Genomic DNA, 26,806 nt, shown 5'->3' on the forward strand with positions numbered 1-26,806 from the left:
TGCCTGAAACCAGAGGGAAATGCCCATGGCCTGCAGCTGGGCACTGCCTGGTCACAAGCCTGCTGCTGCAGAACCAGGGAGGTGCCCGTGAAGGTGCCATTGTGGACCAGAGGCCTGGCCCCTGTCATGGTGGGGGCAGTGCCAAGGCACTCAGAATGCCCCCTCTGTTCAGGATAGGGGACTGCTCCAGGATCAGGGATTTGTTGTGTACCAAATGGATCTTGGTATATCCATGCTGGAAGGAGGAGCCATTCAAACAGCACTGCTTGCTCACGTGCTTACTCAACTTTTTTTCCATTAACAGAAGCAAGCTTGAGGGGGAGTGTTAAAATGTTTTTCAACTCCCTATCCATTCAAGTCAATCTTATCATTCTTTTTCATTTTCTAATTCAAGGCGATGAGACTGTCCGTAGCTAGGAAGGGTGAGTATTATAGCTGGAAAGAGCAGCCATCTGAGCCTGGGCAAGTTAGTTAACCTCTCTGACTTGATATCCTCATCTGTGAAATGGGACTTATAATGTTGTTGTAAAAATTAAAACAAGGTAATGATCGAAATAGTTCAGCACCTGACCTAGAGTAAGCACTCAGTAAATGGTAAAAGCATTCAGAAAGGCCAACAGGACTCTGTTACTCAGCAACGGCTGGGCCCTGGCTCTGAGGGGTGACCTGAGGGAGAGGAGACAGTCAAGTCACATGTTACCATGAGAGGCCAGAGCTGGCTTACAGGCCTATGCCAGGATTTGGTTCCCAGCATGGCTTTCTCTCATTTGGGGTGGGACACAGACTTCATGGCATGAACCAAAACCACAATCTTCTAGTTACACTGAGCCTAGGATTTACTAAGAAACAAACAGAACGGGGGTTGCCAAGATCCCTCTCTTGATTATCAGAGATAGCAGATCTCTGCACAGCCCTTGTGTGGCATTGGACTAGCTCCATGTGAGGAGCCCAGCTCTTGGGCCACATGTTAACTGTTCCCGGAAGGTCAAGATAACAGCCTGGACTTTAGGCTGCATGGGGACCAGGGCCAATGTAGTCATGAGGAGTGGGGGTTGGGTCCAGGAGGAGGTGTGAGTTAAATCCAAAGTCTCAGACTCATGCCACTCTCACTAATTCTCATGCTCACATTTATCCCTGATGCTTCTGGTAAAGATAGAGGAGAGGGAGTAGGTCACAAAGCATTTTGACCTTTGGGTTAGCTACCACTTGGGAAGATGACCTTGCACTGGGACTTTTCCATGAAATGATGGGGCACAGGCCTTGGGTGTACCTGTTCTCTTTGAACAGAAGAAAAACAGTGGTTTCTGAGCTTCAGCCTAGCTACTTTACCCCTTGGCCGGCATCCAGAGTAGCCTGGGGGAGGGGGTGATGCCTCCATCTGGGGTAGGAGATGTGGTTCTAGATCTTAGCTTGTCCCCAGTGTGCTCCTCCAAACCCATTTCAGCCCGTATCCGCTACCTGGAGGTGGAGGTCTCTGCGGATCCTCCGAGGCTCCCGCCCCCCGCCCTCTGTGAGGCTAGACCAGGAGAGGTGGGTCTGGCAGATGGCGGGCTGCGGTGCTCCAGAGCAGAGAAGATGTCCAGCGGTGGCGGCGGTGGCGGCGGGCCATGCTGCAGGAGAGCGCGGAGCTTTCCGCGGTGCTTGACAGAACCATGTTCCGTTTCCATCGTTCCACCACATGGTTAGATCAAGCACAAAGGAAAGCCCCGCGGCGACTGGTCAGAATCAAGGTCAGGAAGCAGCGTCAGAGAGAGGACAGGAGCGCTCAGAGGAAGCAGCGTGGAGAAGCGGAAGCCGGAGCAGGCCCCCACGGAGCGTGATTAGTACCAGGAGCAGGGTTCCACAGGAACACTTCTGAAGACAGGAGCCCCACCGCCCTTGGACCCCGCCCTGGGGCAGTCACAGGGGAAAGGGAGGAGATTGGGCGGGAGACTACTGGACACCCCTGCTCAGGAGAATCAGGGCACAATGGGTTATGACCGCAGATGTCTCAGGTCATATCACGGGCCTGAACAGAACCTCTAAATCCCGCTCGATCGTACCACTGATCTGCCAAGACATCACACTTAGCAGAAGCAGCTTCTGCACACTCTGCGTCCTGGGGCCCATCCCCACAGCACAGTGGATCCATAACCGTCTGTTCCCCCAGCCCCTTGCATGAAGAGACAAGCCACAACTCCCAGTGGCCTAACGAAGCTGCAATGCTCTTCTTTAGGAAAAGCCCCTTTCATATTCCATACCTCAGAAATTTCCTCAGTATCCTTCAAGGACCCCCAGAAACCCTCTGGCTGACAGACATTCATTCCAGACGACTCAACAGGTAATGGAGAAGGCGGGGGGTGGGGGGTACGGTATCGAAAGAAAATACACATCCCTAGCCAAGGAGAAAGATGGGAGAGCCAATGGGGCCCCGCATTTGGGACTGGGAAACCTACAGCCACAACTGTCTGAGGACAGTGACCAGTTCCCATCACGATGAGTAGTCTCTTTCAGACTAAGAGAAGGAAGGAAAGGGGGAAGACACCAGACTCTAGGGTCCTTCCTGATGGCAGATTTCCTCCATGGTTGTGAATCATGGCAGTGGGTGGAGGGACCAACAACCAAACTTTCTGGGTGCCATGGGCCCAGGTGAGGGCGTCCAGCCTCCATGTCCCTATCTGCAACAGATCAGCGACAGTTTGTACGAACTTCCTCCCAAGCCACTGAGAGGAGATACGTACTTCTTGAACAGACCAGAAGTCAGGGCCAGGTGACTGGGATCCTCCCTGCTCTTGGCCTCTGACAGGAGGAACGGAGTCACTGTTCCCCTGCAATGTGTTTTTGGGGCGAGATGGTCACAGCATCTTGACAGTGCATAGGTTATCTGCAATGGTTGACCAGTGAGTCAAGGTCACTCCACAGCCCCAGGTCTGACCTCTTTCAAAGCCCTCCCATCTGACCAGCTAGAGTGGCCGTTGTACTCTAGTCTCAACTCTGCTCTGATGTCTGGACATGCAGGGCTCTGTAACACCCTGGTTGTTGGGATTTCACATTCAAGTTGGATCAGGGCCTTGGTACCAGAGCAGGAAAAATCCATCCCTTTCGTGCCCCTGCCCCCAAGCCTTTAATCCTTCTCTTTGATTTCCCTCAACAACAACAACAAAAAGGAGGGACAAGAGAGAAAATCTTCGCAGCACATTGAATGTCCTGGGTTTCAGATCTCATCTTGAAAATCCTACTCTATAACCTCAGACAGTACTTTCCTGCTGTGTAGGCCTCAATTTCTTCATTTCTAGCAGGGACTGTGTGAATTCTGAGTTCTCTAAAACTCTGTGATGACCTGAGCAGTATCTTGCTATTGGCCATCTTTTCTCATATTGTGTCATCACCCTCTGTACTTTTCACTGTGAATTTCTTCTTGCCAACAGATCGCTACACACAAAGGAAGGAGGTGTGATGGAAGATATCTTCCAACTGCCAAGTGCTCCCCTGAGGATGGGCTTGGGGTCCCAGGCAGCCAGACGGCGGCTTTTCAGGGGGACTTAATCTGATGGTCAGATTACCCCAGCTGGCAGCATTCACCTCTAACCAGATACTGCTGCCCAGGGCGGCGGATGCAGCTGATAGAGGCAGACACAGGGCAGCTGGGAACCAGACGCCCTGCCTAAGGAGGGGCTTTATGCATTGCAGGAGCAGCCCTCAAATTGGCTTCTAATTACATCAGCTGTCTTTGCAATGGGGGTGCTTTTAGGGGAAAGTAAAATGCAGAGTTATTATCTGTCAGCTCCAGTATGCATCACCTGACCCTCCTTCTGGAGCTTCCTGGAAACACAAAGCTTTAGACCTATGGCTTCTGTATCCCCTAAAGCCAAGGCGGGCCTGGACCCCAGTGTCTGTCAAATCCAAGGCCTTTGATACTCACCAGTAGGTCTCTCTACCTCTCTTCTCTGCAGCTACATGAAATAATAGCACATAGTATGCTATCTGTCAGGCATCAGCTCTGACGTTCCCTACCTTTACAGGAATAATCTGCTTAGTATTGATTTAAAAAAAAAAAATCTTTTAGACAGGGTCAATCCAAGAACCCTGTGCTTCTGTTTCTTTTTAAAATTTCCAAGCACTCCTGCCCTCCGTAGGAAAAGCAGCCAGGATCTCTCCCATGCAAAGGTAGGCAGGTAGTGGCACAGCAAGAGAACTATGTGTTACTGTCCCCTAGGTCAGCTTGCTATTGTCTTTCTCCTACTTCATTCCATCTGTACCCTCATCCTGCCACCCCTAGTCCCAGCCCACAGTCACTCCTAGGCACCTGCCAAGATTTTGTCTCTGGGAGATGCCATCCTCAGACCCTGGGCCGATCCCCCTCCCGTTTTGTGTGGCCCCATGGTCTTGGCATCAACACAAATCCTTGAGCTCCTGACAGGTCCCCTGTGAGCCTGAGGGGTTGGGGCTGGGAAATGGCACTCTGCCTTCCCCTGCTTCTTATCGCCCCCTCTTCTGGGGCACAACTGCTTGTTACAGCTAATTAAGTCAGCTCCCCCCACTCCCAGACTTGGATAGGAACAGAGGGGACAGAGGGAAGAAGAGGTGTGCATTATGAGAAAGGCCCTGAGGAAGGATGGTTGTGCCTCAGGTGACACTCCAGGGCTGGGAGAGGGTTTCCCTCCCAGAGATGCTGCTGGCCCAAGAAGGAACTTAAGGAAAGAGTTTTGGGGAGTGGGGGTAGGACCATAGACTAGGAAGAGAGTCATCCAAGCAGTTGGACTGTTTTCCCAATGCTCCTTCTCTCCTACATGCTGCGTGGTGTCGAGGAGTGAGCCAGACCTGGGGGTTGCCTCCACTGTTTGCTTGCTGTGACCATGGGGTGCCCTCTACCTCTGAGTCCCTGGCTCCCTCAGCTGCAGAATGAGGACTCCTCCGGGTGATCTCACAGGACTAGTGGAAGAACCAAGTCAAACTAGATGCACTCAGCACAGAGTTCATCACAAGTAAGAAACTGACATTGTTATTCTGAGGCAGACAAATTGGGACCAACACCTCATTTTGCCACAAAGTCCCTGTGGTATCTCCAAGCCCTCTCGAGGTATTAGGTTCTATTGAAGAAGATAACATAGCTAAAGTTTATCACTCGGGAGACGTGGACTACAGGATTTGACTTAGAGGCCAAGAACAACATGAAAGGAGCAGAAGTCTGTCTGCTGGTCTTCTCCCAGCGACCGGTGACCATGCTGTCATTCTCCCTGGGAGAAGTCGCTTACATAAGATGCTCTTGGGCAGGGGAGAAGAAGGGCTCTTGCTGACACACAGATTGTGATGGTTGGCACCAACCCATCTCGGCACATTATACTATCAATCTCTCACCATTGGGAGCACAAGGCAGTGTGGTGATTTTTTTCCAGTAGCAAATGGCACAAATGTTCGCCATTTTTAACTGCCTGTTTATCTAGCTATCAGGTCAAGGACAGCTACTTCTCTTTTCAAGATGACCTGAGAACCCCTCTGGCATTCACCCCCAGTGTCTTTCCTGGGTGCAGTAGGGAGGAAGGATTCCAGAACGAGCTTGGAAACTGGTTTGAGGCTTTGCTTTCCTAGAGAGCACAACTCTTTGCTGTTTTCTCCATGAACAGACTATACCAGTCTAGGGTGGAGGAGACAGCTAGCCAATGTCGGTGAAACCTGTAACAAACTGTGGTCTGAGGGCGGTCTTAGAGGGGATGGGAGCCTCCCAACATTACATGCTGCTTGCAGCCTGGCCTGGGACCCATTTCTTTCCCTATCTGCCACTTGGGGAGCACGCTTTGGAGACTCAAAGAATAAATCGTAGCCTCCAAAAGGCACGTGTGTAAAGGCTGCCCCTCCCCTAGCTTCCACCTGACCCTGGAGATAGGCTGCCACCTGGGTTCTGTCTCTCCTGAAATTGTGCACCACCCCCCGCCCCACCCCATGCTTTTATTGTGTGTGTGTGTGTTTTATTTTAAATCCATAAGGTAATTGGTTTTCTGCAGGACTAACTGAATTTTCCCAATTTAATTTGCAAAGATGCTCCCTAGGAGCCATTACAGCGCTCGCTGTCCTCCAGATTGGATTACTGGCCTCTCCGGGGCTGCAGGACTGAGTCGGAAGGTGGGGCCCAGCCCCGTAACCTGATTACCTGAGCAGCGGAACTTCTTGCTCTTGATCTGGCTGATGCGTTTGTTGGCCAGCCGGCGTGGGCTGCTGCAGCGGGCCCCGCTCGTCTCGATGGGGTTGTCCTGCAGGTAATCGGCCAGCCACTTCAAGTGGCAGTCGCACACAAATGGGTTTTGGGCTAAGTGGCTGCGAGAGGGATGAGAATTGATCAGGAGTGACCCGGGGTGCCACTCTCCACCGCCACCGCGCCTGGCGCTGGGCCCCTCCTCATCGGGCAGAACGCAGAGCGGGTGGGGCCTGAGGCCTGCTATGTGCCAGAGAGGGCCACAGGTGCGGCTGGCATCAGCTGGTGCCATCTCCTTGCTCTCCTGACCTGGGGCAGGACCCACCACTCACCTCGATTCTGACCCACACCAGCGGTGATGGGCAAAGTCACAGGCTCAGGGTATGTGCTTACAGCAGCCTGGATTTTATTTCTCTAAGCTCAGCAACGCCAGGCACATAAAGCAGCTGGCAGGGTGACTGGCTCATGGTGGGTGTTCCACATACAGCAGTGGGTATTGCTGTTACCCTCATCATCACCAGGGCAGCACCGTGGGTCCGGCTCTGCCCGGCTTATAAGAAAACTCCACAGGGCCAGCGCAGCGCTCAGCGCATGGTCGGTGTTCAACACGCAGCAGCTGTTCTCAGCTCTTTATTGGCGCCTGTCTCTGGCTAGGGGCAGTGAGTGCCAGGTGACTTAGAAGGCATCCAGAAGCCCCAGGTTCATGGTCAGGCCTGGGATGGGCTGAGATCTGTCCTCAGGTGTTATTTATCTAATGGAGTTATTTATGATCCTCTGCAGTGAGGAAGTGCTTCCTGAAGGGAAGGTGAAAAATTCCGAGTGCCTGTAGCAGAGGGTTGATTTTGCAGGGTGGTGCAGGGTGTTGGTGGGGAGGATCGGGCTATTAGCAGAGATGGGGCCTGCTCAGAGTACAGTGGTTAAGCGAGCAGGGGAGCCTGTTCGGATCCTGTTTCTTACTAGCTGTGCAACTTTGAGTAAGTTACTTAACCTCTCTGCCCATTGGTTTGCTCACCTAGAAATGAGGGATCCTCACAACACCTACCTCACAGGGTTGCTGTGAGATCTAAAGGTTTGAACACGGGGAAAGTGCTCAGCGAAGTGTCGAGCACCGGGTGGGTGCTCAGTACAGGTGAGCTTACGGCCATTCTCACCGCAGCCTCCAGATATGCTCTGGGACATGCTCACCTAGCCTTCATTTTGGGGGCTGTCTGTGCCTGGGTGTTTGGGGTCACTGGCTGCCTGCGCGTGTGCTGGCATTTGAGGGGGCATACTCACAGGGTCTGGATGGCCTGCAGAGGGGCAAAGAGTCCCTTGCTGATGGTCTGCAGCTTGTTGTCATACAGGGAGAGCAGATTGAGGTTCTGCAGGTCCTGAAACGTGTTCACTCGCAGGCAGTTGATCTTGTTGGCATTGAGGAGGCTGCAAGCACAAGAGAGGCCAGTGACTCACTGATCCTGGGAGTCACCCACGGAGCAAGGGCTGAACATGCAGGAGACAGGCTTCAGAGCTCTCCTCCAGAGACAGCCTAATGCTCTCCTGAGAGCCATGGGCCCCTGCCGCTAGAGTGTGTGTGTGTGTGTGGGGGGGGGCGGGGGGGTTCTTGCATTCCCGCAGCCACCGAAACTCCAAACATGTCCAGGCACTTGTACACCAGCTACCGAGGATACTGGGCCACATACTGAAATCCCCCGCAGCCTTCCCTGGTACCCAGGCCTTCAGAGGAAGCCTGGAAATGGCAGCACACATGCTTGACTTTCTGCTTTAGAACACAGAGCTTCCAGGAATGGGGGAAAAAAAATTCATTTGGCACAACTGTTTCAAAGCTTTAGTTGACTGACGAAGGGCAATTTTGATTCAGAAGTCTTCTTAGAGTTCTGTGAAATCACTGATCCCATTGGAAATGTGATGGAAGTTATAGGTCATCCAATCCTCCCGGGAAAAGATACATCCACGGGCAAGCATGGGTGTGTGCACATACACATTCTCTGTCTCTGACACACATGCACGTGTTCCCACACACGCAACATGGATGGAGCCCCGTGTGACCCAAGCTCTACCCCTTTCCCCTCCTCCACGCATCCCTGCTCACTACACTTCGTTCCTCAAACGCCCCATAAGCATTTTGGCCCAGGTCCTTTGAACACGTTCTTTACCACCTTTCATAAGGTGGTTCCTTCTCCTCCCCCACATATCAGCTTAAATGTCACCTCCCTAGAAAGGCCTGCCCTGATCCCCTCACCTATAGCAAGACCCCCAGCCCCCCATGACTGTCTCTCCTAGCTCCAGTTTATTTTCTTCATAGTACTTCTCTCCATTTGTGATCACAGGGTGTTTGTCCTTGTTTACCACTGGCCTCCCACCTATGATGACTGTAAGCCCTGATGTCACAGATGACATCACTTTCATTCCCTTTATTCTTGGTGCTCAGCAACAAGCATTTATTATGAAATATACCCAACCCCGTACACAACTCCAGGGGACCACACTCTAAGGTGGCACCTGTCTTCCCTGGTTTTAGATCTGCATACCCCTCCCTCCACCAAAAAAAAAAAAAAAAAAAGAAAAGCATCAAAAGAAGCTGCCTTTCAGGTGAAACTCTGGTCCAGCGTAGGTGATGCCATGAGGGTTATAGAAGAGTTCTCCAGCATGGGGCTGGCAAGTCAAGCAAATCTGAGTCCTGAGAATTTCCTTTATGATCCTAGACCAACTGTTTGTACCCTCTTAACTAGTATAAAATCATTTCTCATTCCCTCGTCAATAAACGTAGGGGAGAGGAGAACTAGACGAACCAATAAAAATGTTAAATTTTTAACATTTCTCTTTCAAGGCTGGCTCAGAGCTTCTCTCGTGGAGAGTGGCCCAGGAGACTCGTAACGGGCTGGCCTCCACAGGCTCTGATGCCAGGGTCTAGGGGACTTGAGTTGGTGATGGGGGGTTGCCCCTGGGAGCTCAGCCTTCTATAGCACCTCTCCCTTGCTGGAAGCCCGTCCTCCCAGTGGGGTCCCTGCAGCCTGCGTGCAGGCAGGCAGCTGTGGCAGTGACAAGTACAAGAGCTGCGTGTTTAATCTGGCTAATAATGGGCAGGGTCCCAAGGGTTCACACAGATGTCCTCCTGCCTTGCAGTAGAGAAAAGCTAGAATACTCTTGTTGTTTTCCAAAGTGCTTTCCTGACATCCAATTGTTCTCACGGTAACCTAGGCAGATGGGTACAGCCAGCCTCCCAAGTTTAGGTGACAGAACTGAGGCTGAGAATGTGGTGGCTTGGTCAAGGTTGCATGCGTTTCCAGGGAACATGCTGGAGGTAGTTACGAGAACTGATGTCTCTGGAGGGTGCACTTTTTTCTTTACGAACACCTTATATACCCCACCCATCTGTCTATCCCCCGGTGGCATTCCCCCCCAAGGATGTCCTGTGCTTTATAGATTGCATTTTAGTCAAGGTCAATCCATTCTGGGGACATTCCAAGGAGGACACCAAGGAGCAAAGAAACAGGGAGAAAAGCCGGAGGGACCTAGCAGGGCTAAGCACCCATGGGGCAGGAATGGACCCTTCACACACGGGTGTTTGGTGTGCTTGTTTACAAAGGAAAATAAAGTGCATGGTAAATGATTTATTCCAAACCTTGATATTCAGGGCCTTAAGAGGGGATCCCTTTGCTAGGAAATACTGAACAATTCAGTAAAGAGACCAAATCAGAGGTACCAATCTGATGCCCTGAAGAAAGAATCTTCCCTGCAATATATTGTGACATCCCACATGCAAATCTGTTCATTCACCCTCCCAGTGTTTTAAAATTGGGAAATTTCTCTCCCTCTCCCTGCCTCCCTCCCTCTCTCTCTCTCTCTCTCTCTCTCTCTCACACACACACACACACACACCCCAGATTTCTATTTCCTCTTGAAAAAAAATTTCAGAAATTCTAGCAACAGGGAGTCCACTGGAGGCAGCTATGGGGTGGCTGTCCCCTTTCGACAGGACCCATGCTCCCTGTTTGCCACAGTCCTCACTCTTCCCTAGCGATGCCTTTCACCAGCTTCTTCGCCTGTCTTGCCTGAGTGGGCACTCATACCTGAGACCCTAGTGCAGATTAAAGAGCCCAGCTGCAGTTCTGGGGAATGCTAGACCCTGGACAAAGAGGGAGCCCCCAGGGAGAGAGCAGTGGTGACTCTGACCTGCCTTGAAAGGGTAGCCAATCTGCATGCTCCTGGGGGCAACCCTCCTCACTCATCAGAACTACTGAGGCTTCTTTTTCTGATCCAAATGCTTTTCCTTGTTCCCTACTACTTCTAGATGTCTTAGCATGGGGTGTTATCTCAAAGATGGAAGGCATCAAAACACCCCAGGCTGGCGGAATTACTAGGCAAAGACAGCATGAGGCGCAGAGTGCATGAAGCAGGGAGCAAGCGGAAATACAAAAGGGCACAGTCTCTTGGTCACTCCCTCCCTCCCAGGATGCTTGGCTCCCTAAGGCAAGACACGTAGGTGCAGGAAGAGATAAAATTAAGCTGCTTATCCTGATTTAGATGCGGAGGACAGCCTCACTGATCCCTAGCACCGGCAAGATCTAACAGCCCGTCCTTCTGTCCTCTCTCCTTTGGGAGCAAGGCTGGCAGCTACTCAACTCCATCTGTCTTCCACGAAAGGATCCCTGAGCTACCTGGTACATGGACAAGAGTTGGAGGGGAACTGAAAAAACATGTGTGGAGCAAACAGAGAGTAAACAACTATTTGTAATGGGGTTCAGCATTTCCATAAGAACTCCTCAAGACAGGCCTTCTGTCTCTTTCCCTGGAGAGATCGGTTTTCCCTCTTTTTCCCCTCAAGGCTGCTGGGTCTGTCCTATTTCATCTCCCTTTGAGGAACAACAGCAGTGCAGCTGCTGAAATGATACTAATAACGCAGTGACATCTCTAGGGACCACGGCTCTGTGCAGCCCTGTGCCAAGCGTTTTCCAAAGCACTTTCCACGCAGTATTTTATTTCAGCCTCACAGCAGCACTCAGATTGTCCTCATTTTGCTGGTGTGGAAACTGAGGGTCCGAGTGGTGGCAGATTTGACCAAGCAGTAAGTGAAACATACCAGCCTGACTCCAGACCTCAGCTTTTATCCACCACAGAGAATCCATACTCTTTCTTCCATGCCCAGTGAAGCATGTTCCTGGTCTCTGGGAGTGGTTATTTTTGCTAGCTTTGGAATGCACCTGGGCATGGAATGCACCAGGTGGGCAGAGGTCTGGTTGGGTCAGGAAGACTGCTCGCCGTTTGGTTGTCTGGAGCCATCAGGAATCCTGCCAACTCTTAGGAAGGACTTGGCACCAAGTTGTTGGAGATGGGATGCTTTTTGGGATGCTCACCAAACTTCCATTGGCACAAAGTGGAAGGTTCTTCACTGAGGGGCTCACACACACACATACGAAGCAGCATTTCAACCTTCAGCGATCATTAACCACATGCTGACTTGGGAGCAGTATGCGTGGCTCCTCTGAATTCTCACTCTACCCTGGGCAGATCAGGGGACAGTGATGAAGCAGAGACAGCAGCAACCCTCATGCAAGATGAGACGCACCAGGTTGCCTCATTTGAAAGGCTGCCTGATATTCAAAGCCAAAACTTTGACATCCCAACTAGACCTTCAGCTTGATCTCTTGTTGGATCCAGTGAGTTGGGGGTTGAGGGCATCTTGTGCTCATAAATATTTCCCCCAGAAGCAAATCCAGCCATCTTTTGGGGCCACCTGCTCCCAGACCCACCTCCCAAAGAGCCTCTTTTGAAGGTCTTATAAGCAAAAGGAGAGAGAAGGGCTGAGATGGACAGGCCAGATGAACAGCAGGACCACATGACGTAACATGTAACAAGCATAATGTGTGATCAAACACCCACCAACCACCTTACAAACACTAACCCACTGAATGTCCCCACTAGAGAGTAAGAGTTATCTCCATCAGACAGATGACACAGAAAACTGCTGGGACACAGAAAACTTGAGTACCGGTGACCAAAGTTGCACAGTAGTAAGTGGCAGTTTGAGAAGTGGATCCATGTTATCTTAGCACAAGGGCTTTGCTCCCACTCATTATGCCACCCTGATGCCCATTAATGGACCTTGGGAATCACCCAATGCTGATGGGAGGAGATGGCAGTATGTTTTCTGTGGCCACTCCCATTAAGCTAGTGACGATTCTACAACATAACAAAACAAAAAGCCACGCTCCCTTCAGAGGGGATTAAGGAGAATGGCACATCCAGCAGGAGTGCACAGACATCACCTTCTATATTTACTTCCAAGTGTCAGCCCTACGAGGCCCTCTCCCAACCCCTCTTCCATGAGCACGTGCAGCTTCCACATATGTTCCATGTCAAGAGGTATTAGCACTCAGTCCACTGACTAACCAACATAACGATGCTGCTAAGAGATAATCCTTTCCAGAACCATTGCCTTCAGAAAAGGCCAGGCAGGAAATAAGCCACAGAGAACCACAGAGCTGGAGCTTGTAGAGGGGGCAGTGAAATACCCCCTGGGTCTGGGCTAAGGAGGGCTCTTGTGACTCAAGTCCTCCTGCTCGGGGACCCGGCCTGCCCTGGCCAGAAAGGTCCCAGATGCTCTCAACCCAGGAGCAGCTGGCAGCTTCCTTCCTTCAAGGTCCAGGAGATACAGAGAGAAGAACCACAGGAGGGAGATGAGGTCCACCCTCGTCAATGAAAAGGCCCTACCACACCCACTTTCTCTAAAGAGGCCAACAGGGCAGAAGACCACTGAGACCCCATTTTTAAATCTACTGTTCTTGCCCACATCTCCTCCTCAGTGAAGATTCCCACAGAGCTCACAGGCCTTCGCTGCACGGTTCGGAAAACACAAACATTGGGAGTCAGCTTTAATGATAAATTGCATTAAAATCACCTTGGCAACTCTAGCAATTCACGTGTTGATTCAGTGGCCCAGAGCTAACATTCTGGGTGGTATTTATACTCTCCACACCTGCCCGTGGGTCTGTGGAAGACAGCAGTTACGTTGCCCCTCCTACTTGAGTGGTATTTGTCTGGAAATGCCAAAAGCATATTCTAAACTCCAGAGTACAAGTTTTGCTCAGAAAACTGGTGCCAAGAGAGAGCGTAGTGACCCCCTTCCTGGAAATTAGTCAAGTCCTTGCAGGAAAGACCATGAGATGGAAAGCTGGCCCAGGCTCCTGCCAAGGGGGCAGGTGCTTGGGGGAGCCTCCTTTTCCTAACGCAAGGCTGGGGAGTCAGTTTGTTTTATAAATACTCAGATGTAGATACGGAGGAGGAGAAAGACGGTACCAATAACTGCCTGGCATTTTTTCTATTGCTCCTCCTCAGAAAAAGGTCTCTCCCTGTGAGTATTTACCACCATTATGCATTGGCATAAACTATTCGTGAGGACACCAATCTGGGGAGGCATCTTGGACCCCTGATTAAGCTGCAGGACACAGAGTCAAACCTCTCTCATTAATGTCTTCCTCTTTTTTCTTTTTTTAAAATTTCTCCAGAATTAACCCTCTGTCATCCTGAACTTTTAAAAAAGATTTTTTAATGCATTTATTTTTGAGAGAGAGAGAAAGAGAGAGAGAGGTGGAGGAGCAGAGAGAGAGGGAGACACAGAATCCCAAGCAGGCTCCAGGCTCTGAGCTGTCAGCACAGAGCCCAACGTGGGGCTTGAACCCACAAGCCGTGAGATCATGACCTGAACCAAAGTCAGACGCTTAACTGACTGAGCCACCCAGGTGCTCCTGACTTTTTTTTTTTTTTTAATTTTTTTTTTTCAACGTTTATTTATTTTTGGGACAGAGAGAGACAGAGCATGAACGGGGGAGGGGCAGAGAGAGAGGGAGACACAGAATCGGAAACAAGCTCCAGGCTCTGAGCCATCAGCCCAGAGCCCGACGCGGGGCTCGAACTCACGGACCGCGAGATCGTGACCTGGTTGAAGTCGGACGCTTAACCGACTGCGCCACCCAGGCGCCCCACTCCTGACTTTTTTTTACACATTAATTTTAATAAGACCTACTCTCTTGCCTTAGCACAGATACTATGCTCTCATCATAACCATATGATATGGGGGATTTACTTTGACATTCAGGAACCTACTGAGGCCAGACATGGGGAGAAGCCTGGTGATATCTGGTGCCACGAGGTCAAGAAACCCTAACGCTGCCCAGTCTTGCTCTGGGCCACGTCAGGCTCAACACTCAGGAGAGGAAACAAGAGGAACCATCCCAGACCCAACTAGGGACAAAGAAGACTCTTCCATTCCCTCCCAATAATGGCTGCACTGCTGGTCACAGGCTGTGAGTTGTCATGGTGATTCCTAATGCACGGGAAACTGCAAATGTAGCAATGCCATTGGATGGCCTGTCTGAAAAACAGGACCTCCCTGGAGTCCACGGACAGAGGAGAACTGTAGGAACAGGGTGCAAGCAGAGGGAAGCGGAGATTCTGAGAGACTGGACACGGCAGCCATCACCTGCTATTGGGGGATCAAAGGCCTCCCCTAGGGTGACCTGGCTTGCTCCTTCCCTCCCTCAACAGCTACCAGGGTGGTCATTTGCCTTCTGGTTACCAACTGGTCCTTTAAGAGGGGTGAATCATTCACTCAATGGCCAAGCATGGGATGACTCCAGATTTTACATCTCCCTGCAGGCCTCACTTGGGAAGCCCCGGGCGCACAAGGAAGGGAAGAAGCCCTCCCTCAAAAGTGCATCACAAAGTAAGGCTGCTTCCACTGCTGGGGAGTTCTCACCATCAGCCCTCAACCCAGTCTTTACAGACGGGCAGCTCCTTCATGCCCTCTCACAGGGGTTAGTGGGATGACAAGGGGCCAGAGGAAGTCCCAGGGAGACAGCAGCCTGTGACGGATACTGAGGCATAACGAAAGGAACCGGAAACAGTCGGTTCAGCAGTACCTCCTCCTTGGCACGAGCCTGTGAGGAACTCCTGCTCTATGGATCACAGAACTAGTTCTGCAGATCTGCCTGTGACAGGGTCTGAAGCAGAAGTCTCTTGCACGGACTCTAGAATTAGCCTGCCTGGATGCCAACGCTCCGTCACTTACACGCTGAAAGACAATGGCCATGTTACTTAACCTTTCGATGCCTCAGTTTCCCCATCTGTAAAATGGGCCTTTTCACAATACCTTCCTCTTAGCACTGTTGCATAGATCAGAGAAGCATACAAGCACATAACATTGCTTTGGCACGGGTTCTGGAGCATATTAAGTAATTAGCAGCAGCAGTAATACTCGCGAAACAGCTGGTGAGGAAAAGTGAGCTACGGGGGTGGAGTTTTGCTCACTGCCCTGTAATTGGCATGTTGCTTGGCAGACTCCAAGATTCTCAAAGAGTCTTGTCTGCCTTCCAAGAAAATCAAACAACAGGTGCCTGGGTTGTCTTAACTTATTCCAGCCCAAAGGCAGTCTGGTTTGGGTTCAGACCTCCTGGAGCAGGCTTAACATTGACCGTGCCCAGCATTTACGTGAAAGCTTCTACCTCAAAGGACCGCCTGCCCTACTCGGGCCACTTTCCTACGCATCTGCCATGCAATCAATGAGCAATAAATGAATGCTCTTTATTTCCTGGGGGAGCTGGGACAGCACACCTTGCAGCTGCCCGTCAGAGGGGAAAGTGATGGCTCTAGAGACGCACTGATGGCTTTTCTTGTTTTGGGAGAGGTCGACCTCTGAGCTAAAGTTTCTGGTGAGGAAAGGGATGGGCACAGCCAGGAGAAGGGTCAGTTCTCTGGTAATCCGGCTGCTCCCATCCCTGGACCTGGGAGCATGTGACATATCTTGTCCTAACCTTACATTCTGAGACATCTTCACATGGGATATTTCAGTTCTCAGCACATTAGCAGGGAGTGTCTAACATACTTCTTGTCCAAATGGGTGTGGGACTCGCTTCCCAGCACTCTGTTTTAAGGAGGGATGGGCATACAGACCACCACGCACACCCCCAAAGATAAATAAGGACTGTTACTAGTGACCAATGAATGTGTGTTTATACCATGAATGTCTGCAGGAACGGAACCTGTTTAGGATTAATTACAGGGAGACATACTAGTTATTTTGAAACCTTTGAAGATTTTGAGAATAGCCTTTTCTGAGTTTCCCCAGAAGCCATTACTGAGCTTTAGTATAAGAAAGAACTGCCTAACTTTCTAAGTACACAATGATGACTTATCACAGACACCATCAGCAAGAACAGATAGAAAAATTTGTCACAGAGGGCGTGGGAGGGGTTTCTGCACTAGCTGGGTAGGAGACTGTGCTTGGAGCCCTGACATTCCTTTGACCTCTAAAATTCTGGAACTTAAACAAAAGGAGGTGACTCTTTGGAGGCTGACACCCAGAGGACAGGGCATCGGGTTTAGGGGATCATTCCCAGGACTTTTAAGTGTTTCCATGTAGCCCATTTTTGGTGGCCTCCAAGAAACTCTGAAGCCTGAGATATTCTATTCTCAGTGTTGACCATCTGCTGCAATAAGCATCTCAAGAACAGGACCCAGGAGGACTGAGTACATGCAGGGCCTGGGAAAATCTGGCAGGATGGCTGGAAAATGTGGAACAATGGGACAAGGGGGCGCAGGCAGGACAACTACAATATACCCCCTTTACTACCGACAACACCGTGAGTTGTGCCAGAGAGGAAATATCCGAGATCGCTTCACGTGGCAGAGACAGCTTGGCTTTGTGATGCACCAATAATTTGAGAAACAGGGAGAGAGAAATAAACACGAACCTCTTACAAAAAGCCTTGGAGTCAAAGGAGAGGAAATTACCCAGACTACCAGGGTATTCTAATCAGAGCCTTCTTATCAGAGTGTCTCCAGTCTAACGAGGAGAAATCCAATCTACAGCGGGCTGGACGCTAAATTAGATCTAATCAGGACCTGCTTTCCAACAGCTCAGCGGCAGGTCAAAGCCCAATGACGGCTGCAGTTGCTGCTTCTTTCTGGAGAGCAAGCTTGCCTGAGTTGTGTCAACTCCTGGTCACACGCAAGGCAGGGATGCTTTGTCTTTACTCCTAGTTTACTCCCAGCTATTCCATTCCATCTGCTCAAAATTTTGGTGAGATTAAACTAGAGTTCCTGGCCCATGCAAATCCTGTGAGTTCTATTAATATCGTCACTGCTGTCTGCTCCAAGCTGGGAGACATTTCCTTTTTTAAAAAATATGCACCCCCCCCAGAAATAAACTGCCCCCAAACCCATGCATTTATTGAATCTTTGCAACATGCCATGCGCTCTGCTAGGCACTTTGATGCACGCTAGATTTCTCCTTAATGCATGCAATGACATTTTTCTGTCTACACTAGACACGCAGATTGTAAAAGGATACTCACCCCAGCCCAGTACAACACAACCACCCCCAAATCTACCTCAACGCCAATGCTACTGTTACTCTTCTTTCAAGGGATTAATAGCTACAGTTAACTAGCCTTATGGAGGTGGTTACGATTTAGTTTCTTTGCTACAAGCAAAGAATACCATCTGTGAAACACCCAGCTCCCTGCAGAGCCCTGGTGGGTCACTGTAACAAATAGCTTTAAAGGCTCACCCAAGGGCTGGGACCTCTGAACTCAAAGATGCCCGCACAGAGATTCAGAGTGAGACAGACGTGGAGATGGAGGTGAGAGGAGATACAGAGAAGAAAAGACACAAAAGAATCTTCTTTCTCTTGCTCTCAGCTTCATTGAAACAAACCTGACTGCTGCTTGTAGATGGACATGCTGCCTGGAAACTAGCTGGGCATGATTTACATGACTGCATTGTCTTAGGAGAACCGTCCAGGCCTGAGTCTTACAGGACATGGGAAGGGGAGGGAGTTAAGATGTGAGAAGGTAAAGGCTGAGGACAAATCTCATTTCCTCTTTCTTGAAGAGTCTCTGGGAGTCACCGGGCCTTCCTCTCCCACCCACCCGGAGACCCAGCTTGCCTACCTGGTCTGCAAATTCCTGCTGCAGCTTTGTTTAACTGCACACAGGAAGTCGGGAGGCCCTGGGCCCCTTCCTCACTGCCTGTGACTTGGGAGATAGTTTTACAAAGACACACACGCTCACTCACTCATCTTTACTCAGATATACACCTCTATTGGAAGGCTGAGAGCCTTCTGAGGCACAGGGCCATGTAAACTCTTCTCCAGTTTCCACACCTATTTTGCTGTGTGATTGAGGGCAAGGCATTTACCTCTCTGAGACCTGGCATTCTCCAGTGTTCCCAGGATACTCGAGATCAATTCCTTATACTCCTAGGAATTGTGATGGTCACCGAGCAGGATGTGTATGTGCGCACATGTACTCCCATGCCCACGGCACATGCGCGTAGATCCCACGGCTACCTAATCACAAACTACAGATAACTCTCCCCCATCATAGAATCTTAAAATATATGACAAGCTAAATTCCTTTCCTTGCCTTTCCACATCAGAGTTCAATTATCTTCTTCAAACATTTAAAGCTCAAATGACCAGAATGAAATAAATGCAAATAAATAATCCTAGAGCTTAAAATTTGAGGCAACAAGTCTTCCTTTAAATTAAATAAACTCTGGGGTGGCTGGGTGGCTCAGTCAGTTGAGCATCCAACTTCGGCTCAGGTCATGATCTCGCGGTTCGTGAGTTTGAGCCCTGCGTCAGGCTCTGTGCTGACAGCTTAGGGCCTGGAGCCTGCTTCGGATTCTGTGTCCCCCTCTCTCTCTGCCCCACCCCTGCTTGTGCTCTGTCTCTACCTGTCTTTCAAAAATTGAATAAACATTAACAAAAATTTTAATAAATATTTAAATAAACTCTTACCCTCTCAGCTATATCTTACCCAGATAGAGTCATATTGGTGACTGATTATGTTCTTCTATAATTATTTCACCATCCCACCCCCGACCCTTCTTCAAGGTCACATGTGTTTCAGCAGCTGTTTCAGCTTTATCGGAATAAGGTGTGAATGTTTTAGTTCCCTAAATTCCTAGCATGCTCCTGCAAGATGCTTCCCCTTGTAGGATTCCATTCAGCCTTAATTTCTAGCCTCCAGACCTATGGTTAGTGACTCATGCCCCGTCCAGGTTCCTGAGCTGTAATGTATCATGTAGGTTTGTTCACATTGACCTTGGTCTCCCTCTGCCAACTCCCTGGCTGTCCTTCCATCAAAAAGAGGTGGTGGAAGTGTGGGGTGGACAGCTCAGAATCCCCTCCCCCCTTTTGGTGTGTGTAAAGTCAAAAGAACTGTACTGAGCATGGCTCGAAGTCTGCAGGTGAAGAGCCAGTAGACATTCCTAGAGACATACATAGTGACAATATGCCTACTCACAGCAGCTGTAGGGATACCAGCCCATCAAACAGTCCCTTGGCAATCTCGGTGATCTTGTTTCCATACAGCACCCTAGAAAAGAGAAGACAGCAGTCTCTGTGATGCGAGGCCACTGAAGCCCACTCAAGTGAGAGGCCATCGCCTCTGCCAACTCCTGTAGGAGGGTGGGGCTTCTCAGAGCATCTCCTTCCCTGGCCGGCCTTACCCTTCCTCCTTACCAGTGAGACAGCAGGCAAGCGCCACAGGGGCTGCAGAGACAGGCTGTCTGGGAGGCAAGGAGAAATCAGCTCCATCCTGTTTCATTACTGGGCAGCCCAGCTTAATAAATAATCCACAATAGGGCGCAGCGGTCCCCTTGTAGTGTCTCCCTGAGCTGTTAATATGACTCACACCTCGGCAATAAATAAGACGTGTAGGAAGCTGGCCGGCCCTGTGTCTTCTTGTCTTCAATGGATATTGATCAGGCTGAGCCCAGCCTACAGAACGTTTCCTTTTAATATCCCGTTGTATCCTAGGAATTCCTGAGCTGAGTTCTTTAATCATCCCTCTAGGCAGGGCTTTGAGTTTTGGGGGTCCTATCCAGATGGCACAGGGACCGCAGAGTCAAAGACTGGCTCACAGGAAAAACTGGAGAGCAAGGAATTGTTACCTCAGAGTGATGGCCCCCACACTCCAGCGCCTTTGCCTAGTCTTTGAGCTCTAGGAACCAAGAAACTCTGAATTATTTTACTCTCCTCTCTAGTAGGTGTACAGGTCCCTCATACTGCGCCTCCTATTGGTGGGCTGGGCTTTGGTGACTTGGGAGCGCTTGGGGAAGAATTCTACTGTCTGCTTCTCCAGCGCAGCGCCCAGGGGGTCCTGTTGGCCATCCATGTAGGTGCTAAAGACACTGCTGGCCGCTCTCTGCTCTCATCCACGACACAGACTGCTTCTTCTGGGCCCAGCCTCCTTTGAGATGGAGAGATTTGGGAGGGTTGGTTTTTGTTTTTTTTGTTTTTTCCCCCCTTCAATTCCCTCTTGGGCCCTGAAGTATCCTGAATGAATGCAATATCCAATTCCCACTCAGACTGCAAATTCAGGCTGTTATAGGTCTTTGAGGAGACAAAATATTAGGGTGGGGAAACAGGAAATGGGAATGCTAAACCAAACCCCCTATTTTCCAGACACCACCAGGAAAAAGCGTGAGTGTCTCACTCAGCCTGCGGGTGGGTTTCATTAATGTTTCAACAAATTAATGAGTAAATAAAAGTCAGCATGATGGCTCAGGCTCAATTTGTAATTCATATGAATGTCCCCCTGCTCACTGTGCCAAATGTAGTAGTGTCCCTGTCTGCTTGTCTTGGCTGATGTCAGAAATTGTGGTGCAGCAGTAGCTGGTGGGGCGGAGGGGCCAGGGACTGGGGCAGGGGATCCTCACATGACCCATCAGACCTCCCTATGGGACAGCTCTAACCTCGTGGGTCCAAACCACCCTCCGGCAGACTGAGGAGGGCTGTGGGTCTACTGTGGAGCAATCTGGGTGTAGACCCACCTGGCTTTCCCCCAAAATCTTTCCTTGACTGCCTTCTTCACGCCTTTCATATCTGAGCGCAAACATCTCATCCTTGGGAAGTTTCTCCAGAATATTTTAATGTTTTTCACCACCTGTCACTTTATTTTTATTTCCTCATTACTTTTCATTATGTCATGTTCTACTACTCAGGTATTTCTTTATTTTAAACATTTTCTGTGCCCCTACCTCTCAGCTCACTTGAACGTAGGCTCCATGCATGTGGCGATATTATGTGGCTTGCTCATGGCAGGGTCCCTAGAGCTGAGAGCTGAACAGGGTTCAGCACAGTATTTGTTGAAAGAATAAATGAATGAGTACGGGCAAGGCTTTCCTGCCCTTTAGCTTGGCCCCTGGTGAGTTTGGATTGGGTATGTTTGTGTTCCAAGCTCCATGAGACCGAGGGTCTTGTCCGTCCAGTTCACTGCCACATTCTCCATGCCTGTAAGATGATGCAGTACCTAGCAGGCATACTTGGAAGGATGAATGCATACATTAGAGGTCAGGGGGCACTTCACTTAATGCCCCAGTGTGTACTTTGGAACTGGCTAGTGGGATGCCATTTCACATATGACAAACAGATTCTGAATTTTGTTTCCTGTAGGACCAGAAGCATCTCACTGTCCTCGGATTGTTCCCAAGTCCCAGCAGAGGGAAACTAGATAAGGGGAATAGGAGGGTGGGGGCAGGGACAGGATCCTGGCAGCACACAGCCACTCTCCCTGCTCCTCTGTGATCTTCGGCATAATACGCAGACACTAATCTCATATACAATCCTGTCTTTGATATCCCAGCCAGATGTTCTGTTCGATAAATGAAACTAATTTACTCTGCAAGCAGCCGGCAACAGCTGAATCAAGACACTTCCCTGTCCTCAGCCCCTTCCCAGTGGGATGGGGCCAGGTGGGGACAAATGTGGATCTTGTTACCTGCCCACTCATAAATTAAGCAAACAGGTTACAGAGAGAAGGAAGCATTGACAGCTTGCTTCTGAGCGTCCTCACTCTTACTCAGTGGGCAGGTCACCAAATGATATAAATAATATCAACTGAGGATGCTTTTCTTGTATCTTACTATATACTTTTTCTTTCATATTATCTCGAGAGGCAGCATAGCATTGGGGATTGAGAGCATGGGTCCTGGAGTTATACTGCTTGGGATCCAATCCTGCATCTCCCAGTTGTGGATTTCAGATAATTGCATTCATTCAACACACTTTAGCTTTGTGCAATTATCATGTGCCAGGTACTGTTTGAGGTGCCAGAGATTCAGCCAGGATCCAAACAGAGAAAAGTCCCTGTCTGTGTGGGGCTTAGATCACCCGATTCCTTCTACTGTAAAAGAAGGAAGTGGGTAGAGTCTGTGTATTAGGTTGTCATCAGGATTAAAATTGCAAGACTCCTAGAACAGTATCTGGCACACAGTGAGTGCTTAATAAGTGCTGCCAATTATTGTAATCGTGGTCACCATTGAATATGTGGTAGGCAGAAAAGGTATCACTATCCTCGTTTTGTCTGTGAGGAAAATACACAGTAGGCTCAAGTCACATTACCCATGCCACACGGTGAGCCACAGGACAAAGCCCCATGCCTTCTTGCCCCTGTGGGTCTCTGACTCTCTGGTGGATGAGGCTGTGGTTCCATCCAGTAGGCTGCCCTAGGGTTGCAAAACCCAAGAAAAGAAGCCTTTACAGGATGGCAAGTGTGCTTTCTCAGAACAAAGGCCATGAGGTTGGTTTGGAGAAAAAGCCTGAAAATCAGGGGAAGAAAATTAGCTCCTCCCTTGACAAGGTCACATAGTTGGGAGAAATGGGCACGTTGGTAATAAACATACATTACCATTCTGTCCTTCCATCTCCCTAGAGAGCGCTGCTGAGGCACGCAGGGCAGGAGGGGGACATGTGGGTAGAGCTGAAGATGCATTTGAATTAGAAGCCAATAGCTAGGAAGGCTGCTGGGCACTTAATCAATAAAAATAATGCATTTGGGTTGTAGAAATATTCCCTAAGATCAATTTCCCCTGAAGAAATATTTGTTTCTTTTACCAGGTTGCCACAAGTGTGTAAGGGAACATAAAGCCTTGATAAACACCTCCTGAAAAATATGGACACATTCCCCCCCCACCACCACTTCCCCATGACTCTGCTCCCCACTTACAGCGACGTGAGTGATTTCAGACCCTGGAAGGCATCTGGAGCAATGTCTGATATCTGATTCTTGCTGATGTCTCTAAAAAACATTAATGGGAGAGTCTGAGAACATAGCTCAAAGGTGTGATACGACCATTCTTAAGTGTGAGTCAAGCATTTCAGATATTGAAAATGGTGAGAATTAATCAATTTATGTATTCATCGTACAAGAGAAGGGGCTTAAAGACCATCAGTTCAACTGTCTCTTCATAAAATATACCACATGTTTTCACTCTTCTTGGCTTTCAAAGAACGCCCACCCACGGCACCCTGACTTTGACATATGGCTTTGCACATGTGAGCCCTCACTTTGTAGGGAAGACTGCACTCAGTCACATTAGGGCCTTGTCGCATTACCAAGCAATTATAGCATAAATGAAGCAGAAGCCTGCCTCACCCAAACACAGGCCAGGGTTCTTGCAAGCATCATCTTCTTGTCTCATGCCTCAGCCAATGCTTATTTTTTCCCCCAAATAGTCCTGAGTCATTTCACCTCCCCAGTGACCTTTCCTTCCTGACCTGAAAAGAGGTTTTGAGCAGGGACTTAAGTCTCTGTCTGGTTCAGGGCATCCTTCAGGTCGTGTGACGTAAGCACATCACGCGATTCTCACGGGATACCTCTGAGATGTGGATTTGTCACTGGAGTGCTCCTCAGAAAGGCACAAGCCTGGGGAGTGATGCCTAGGGCTTTGGGGTAACGTGGATGAGAGGGATGCTGTGTAATAGAAGGCAGCTCCTCTGGCTGGCCGGGCTGGAGCAGAGGAATCTCCCTGACCTGGCTCCTCCCCAAAGCCCAGAGGCTGTCCCCTTTCCTGCGTCCCAGTGACTTGTGAGCACCCGGTCCTCAGTTCTGAGAGGGGAGACGTTCTGAGCCATTAGCTCAGGGGCGGCCTCTGGGCTCCTGTCACTGGAAGGTGAGATGCTCCAATTTCCAGAGACAACGTACCTCTCCAGTTCTTTTCCTTTAACAAAATAAATCAATGGATCTTTGGTTTCGTTCAGAAGAGAGAGAGCTGAGGTCTTGGAGGGTCAATGAGGAGGAGACAAGGGGATACGGAGAAGAAAGCACATCTAAGCAGATCCTTAAGCAACTGCCTCCAGCGAGGCCAGACACCCCAGCCCCCAGCCTCTTAAGCATCCTCCCCCGGTCTGTCTCTCCCTTCCTTCTAAAGCGTTGCGCAACCACTTTTCCTAGGCCTCTGCTCTCTTCCCTCCCTGCTTCTGAAGCCGGTAAGTTGAAAGATATTTCACAGGTTAAGGCTTCTTAGGCACAGCTGTCGAGCTTATCCCTTTAGCTGGCAAGATCGCCTCTTACAAATCCACAGATTGTGCTCACAAACTCGTCAGTTTACACCAGGCTTTTCTTCGGCGCTCCACTTTTGTAGAAGGGTCTTAACAAGCAAATGCCCTGGATTATCCTAATCTTGCTCGCCCTTGGCCTGCCTGCCTAGCAAGGCATTCCAGGCAGGCGTGCGGGGTCTGTGCTCTGATCAGACTAGTGAGCAAGCCTGGGTTTTTTATTTTGTTTTCCTGATCACGGGACGTCTCTTCAAGCTACTGAGACCCCCCAGTATGCAAGAGGAAGTTCTGGGACGTAGGGTGGAGGGAAAGTCCTCTGCTTTAGCCTTGTCAGGGCAAAGTAGTATTCAGTCCACAGCTAGCCTTTTGGATGCACTCCTCTCTGCAGCACAGGAGGGATGTCTTGTGGTTTTGGAGATGATGGAGAGTAGAACTGGACAAGTGATAGTTTAACTGGGAACTGCTCCTGGAGGGTCACTTCATCTTAGTTCTTAATACTGCAGGAAGGAAACAGCAACCCTCTGAGGGCAAGGACCCAGAGCCAGAGGGGACTTGACATGGCTCTTCAGGTAGAGGGCTGGTATCTCAAGTCTCCCCTCACTTCACAAAGATGGATGCAAAAGGTAGTGGCACTGGACAGAAGGCAGGCTGGGAAAGGCTTCTGCCGCCTACCAGTCTCCATGCTTGACCCCTCCCGGTCCATAGCAGGTGGCCCTGAGCTGACTCCAGGCATCTGGGTCACTATAGATCAATGGTTTTCAAAGTGCACCCACAGGGAGTCTGCTTTGGCTAGCCTGGGGAAGGGAGCTAAAAAGTCTGCATAGGTAACACATCTCTATGTGATTCCCATGCACGTAATCCCTGGGTCATACTTTAGGCCACAGCATTTTATGGCCTGGTTGGTCTCTGACCCACCCCAGTCCCCTGGGGCTTACAAACTCGATGGACAAGAGGCAGCGGACTTTCTAGACTCTTCGGAGCCAAGGTGGCAAATTCCATGCGGGCAAGGCTCAAGTGGGAAGGTACTGGCACCTGTGGATTCTACTCTACCTCAGAGCATGGAGACGAAAGAACACGCCCTTCCGGCCACACCACACAGCTCTGGTCCCCATGTGTCAGCGCCATCAGTTAACCAACCCTGTCAACTGAGGGCTTCTCTCTAGTGCCCTCTGTTCTCCTCTCAAATGGCTCTACCTTGATACTAGTTTTTACCTGGAAGTATTTTTTTCTACTAAGCTGGACACGAGAAATAGGGACAAAGTCATTCATTCCAGGGGCTTTTTGTTGTTGTTGTTGTTGTTGTTGTTGTTAGAAAGAGGAGGAGGGTGTGGTTCATTCATAGTTGAGGGGAAACTTCTCTCTGTTAGAGAGAGAGAGACTGGTTCATGTACACCTATGAGGAATTCACACTTAGGGTTTTAAAATCCATTCTGACCAGGGGCCCTATTTCTCCCAAGCCGTCATACTTCCATCTTGATTTGTGAGGTTCTGTTAGCTGGAAAAATCTGTAAGTGGTCTCTTTTCCCTACCGCCATCCCTTTGGGGGGGGGGGCGGGCAAGGGGGCATCATAATAAATATCAGTAACATCAGAAGTGATCAAAAATTAAATTCACTTCCCAGGTCGTGACTGAGAAGGTCTTATGAATTTTGAATGCACAGATCATGGCAACTCCAATGGGATGAAGAAAGGACAGTAAAACATAGCCAAGCTCTAAATTACCTGGACCTCACAAAAAATTAGAGCAGTAACTTAAATCATGCAAGAGATATAGGTTGGGGCAGTGACTGAACTTGTCATTTTTCACTGAAATTACTATCTGGCTGCATAATCAAGTTAGGCTTTAAAAATGAATTGGGGGGGGGCGTATGGAGTGAGCTGGGGAAGCAGGGAGACCAGGAGATTAATGGCCTAAGGTTTTAAATATTAAGGCCTATATTTATACAGCTCCTCCAGCAAGAATGCTGCCAAGGGGAGGGGAAAAGTATGTGCTCAGGGCTGGCTCATTAGGTTGGTTTCCACTTCTGGAATTGTACCAGGAGAAAATCTTGTTTGGTTTGGATTTCCAGGGAGATGGGAAGTTGCCTTCCCAAGATCTGAGGGTAAAGCCAACCAATGCCACTGTTTCTTGGGGATGTTTATTTTTAACATAAAAAGGAGTCAGCAGACACTTAACCTCTTCAATGTAGGCCCTCCTACTCAAGGGAAACCGATGAATCAGCCTTCAGTGGAAGGGAACAAGATCGAGCCTGTGCATATTTCTTTTTTTTTTTTTTTTTAATTTTTTTTTTCAAC

General features: G+C 49.6%; 1 protein-coding gene across 1 annotated transcript in view; it reads right to left on the bottom strand.

Annotated features, from left to right (window-relative positions):
• SLIT3 (slit guidance ligand 3) overlaps positions 1 to 26,806 on the bottom strand; it is a 595,338-nt gene that overhangs the window by 80,370 nt on the left and 488,162 nt on the right. The window contains exons 11-14 of the mRNA XM_040444444.1: positions 23,182 to 23,253; positions 19,477 to 19,548; positions 7,445 to 7,588; positions 6,128 to 6,291 (exon numbers count right to left, since the gene is read on the bottom strand). Of these exons, the coding sequence (XP_040300378.1) occupies positions 6,128 to 6,291; positions 7,445 to 7,588; positions 19,477 to 19,548; positions 23,182 to 23,253 (452 nt within the window). The remainder of the gene's footprint in view (positions 1 to 6,127; positions 6,292 to 7,444; positions 7,589 to 19,476; positions 19,549 to 23,181; positions 23,254 to 26,806) is intronic.

The sequence above is a fragment of the Herpailurus yagouaroundi genome, unplaced genomic scaffold (genome assembly GCF_014898765.1).
Source record: "Herpailurus yagouaroundi ecotype Mexico unplaced genomic scaffold, PumYag 29, whole genome shotgun sequence".
NCBI lineage: Eukaryota > Metazoa > Chordata > Mammalia > Carnivora > Felidae > Herpailurus > Herpailurus yagouaroundi.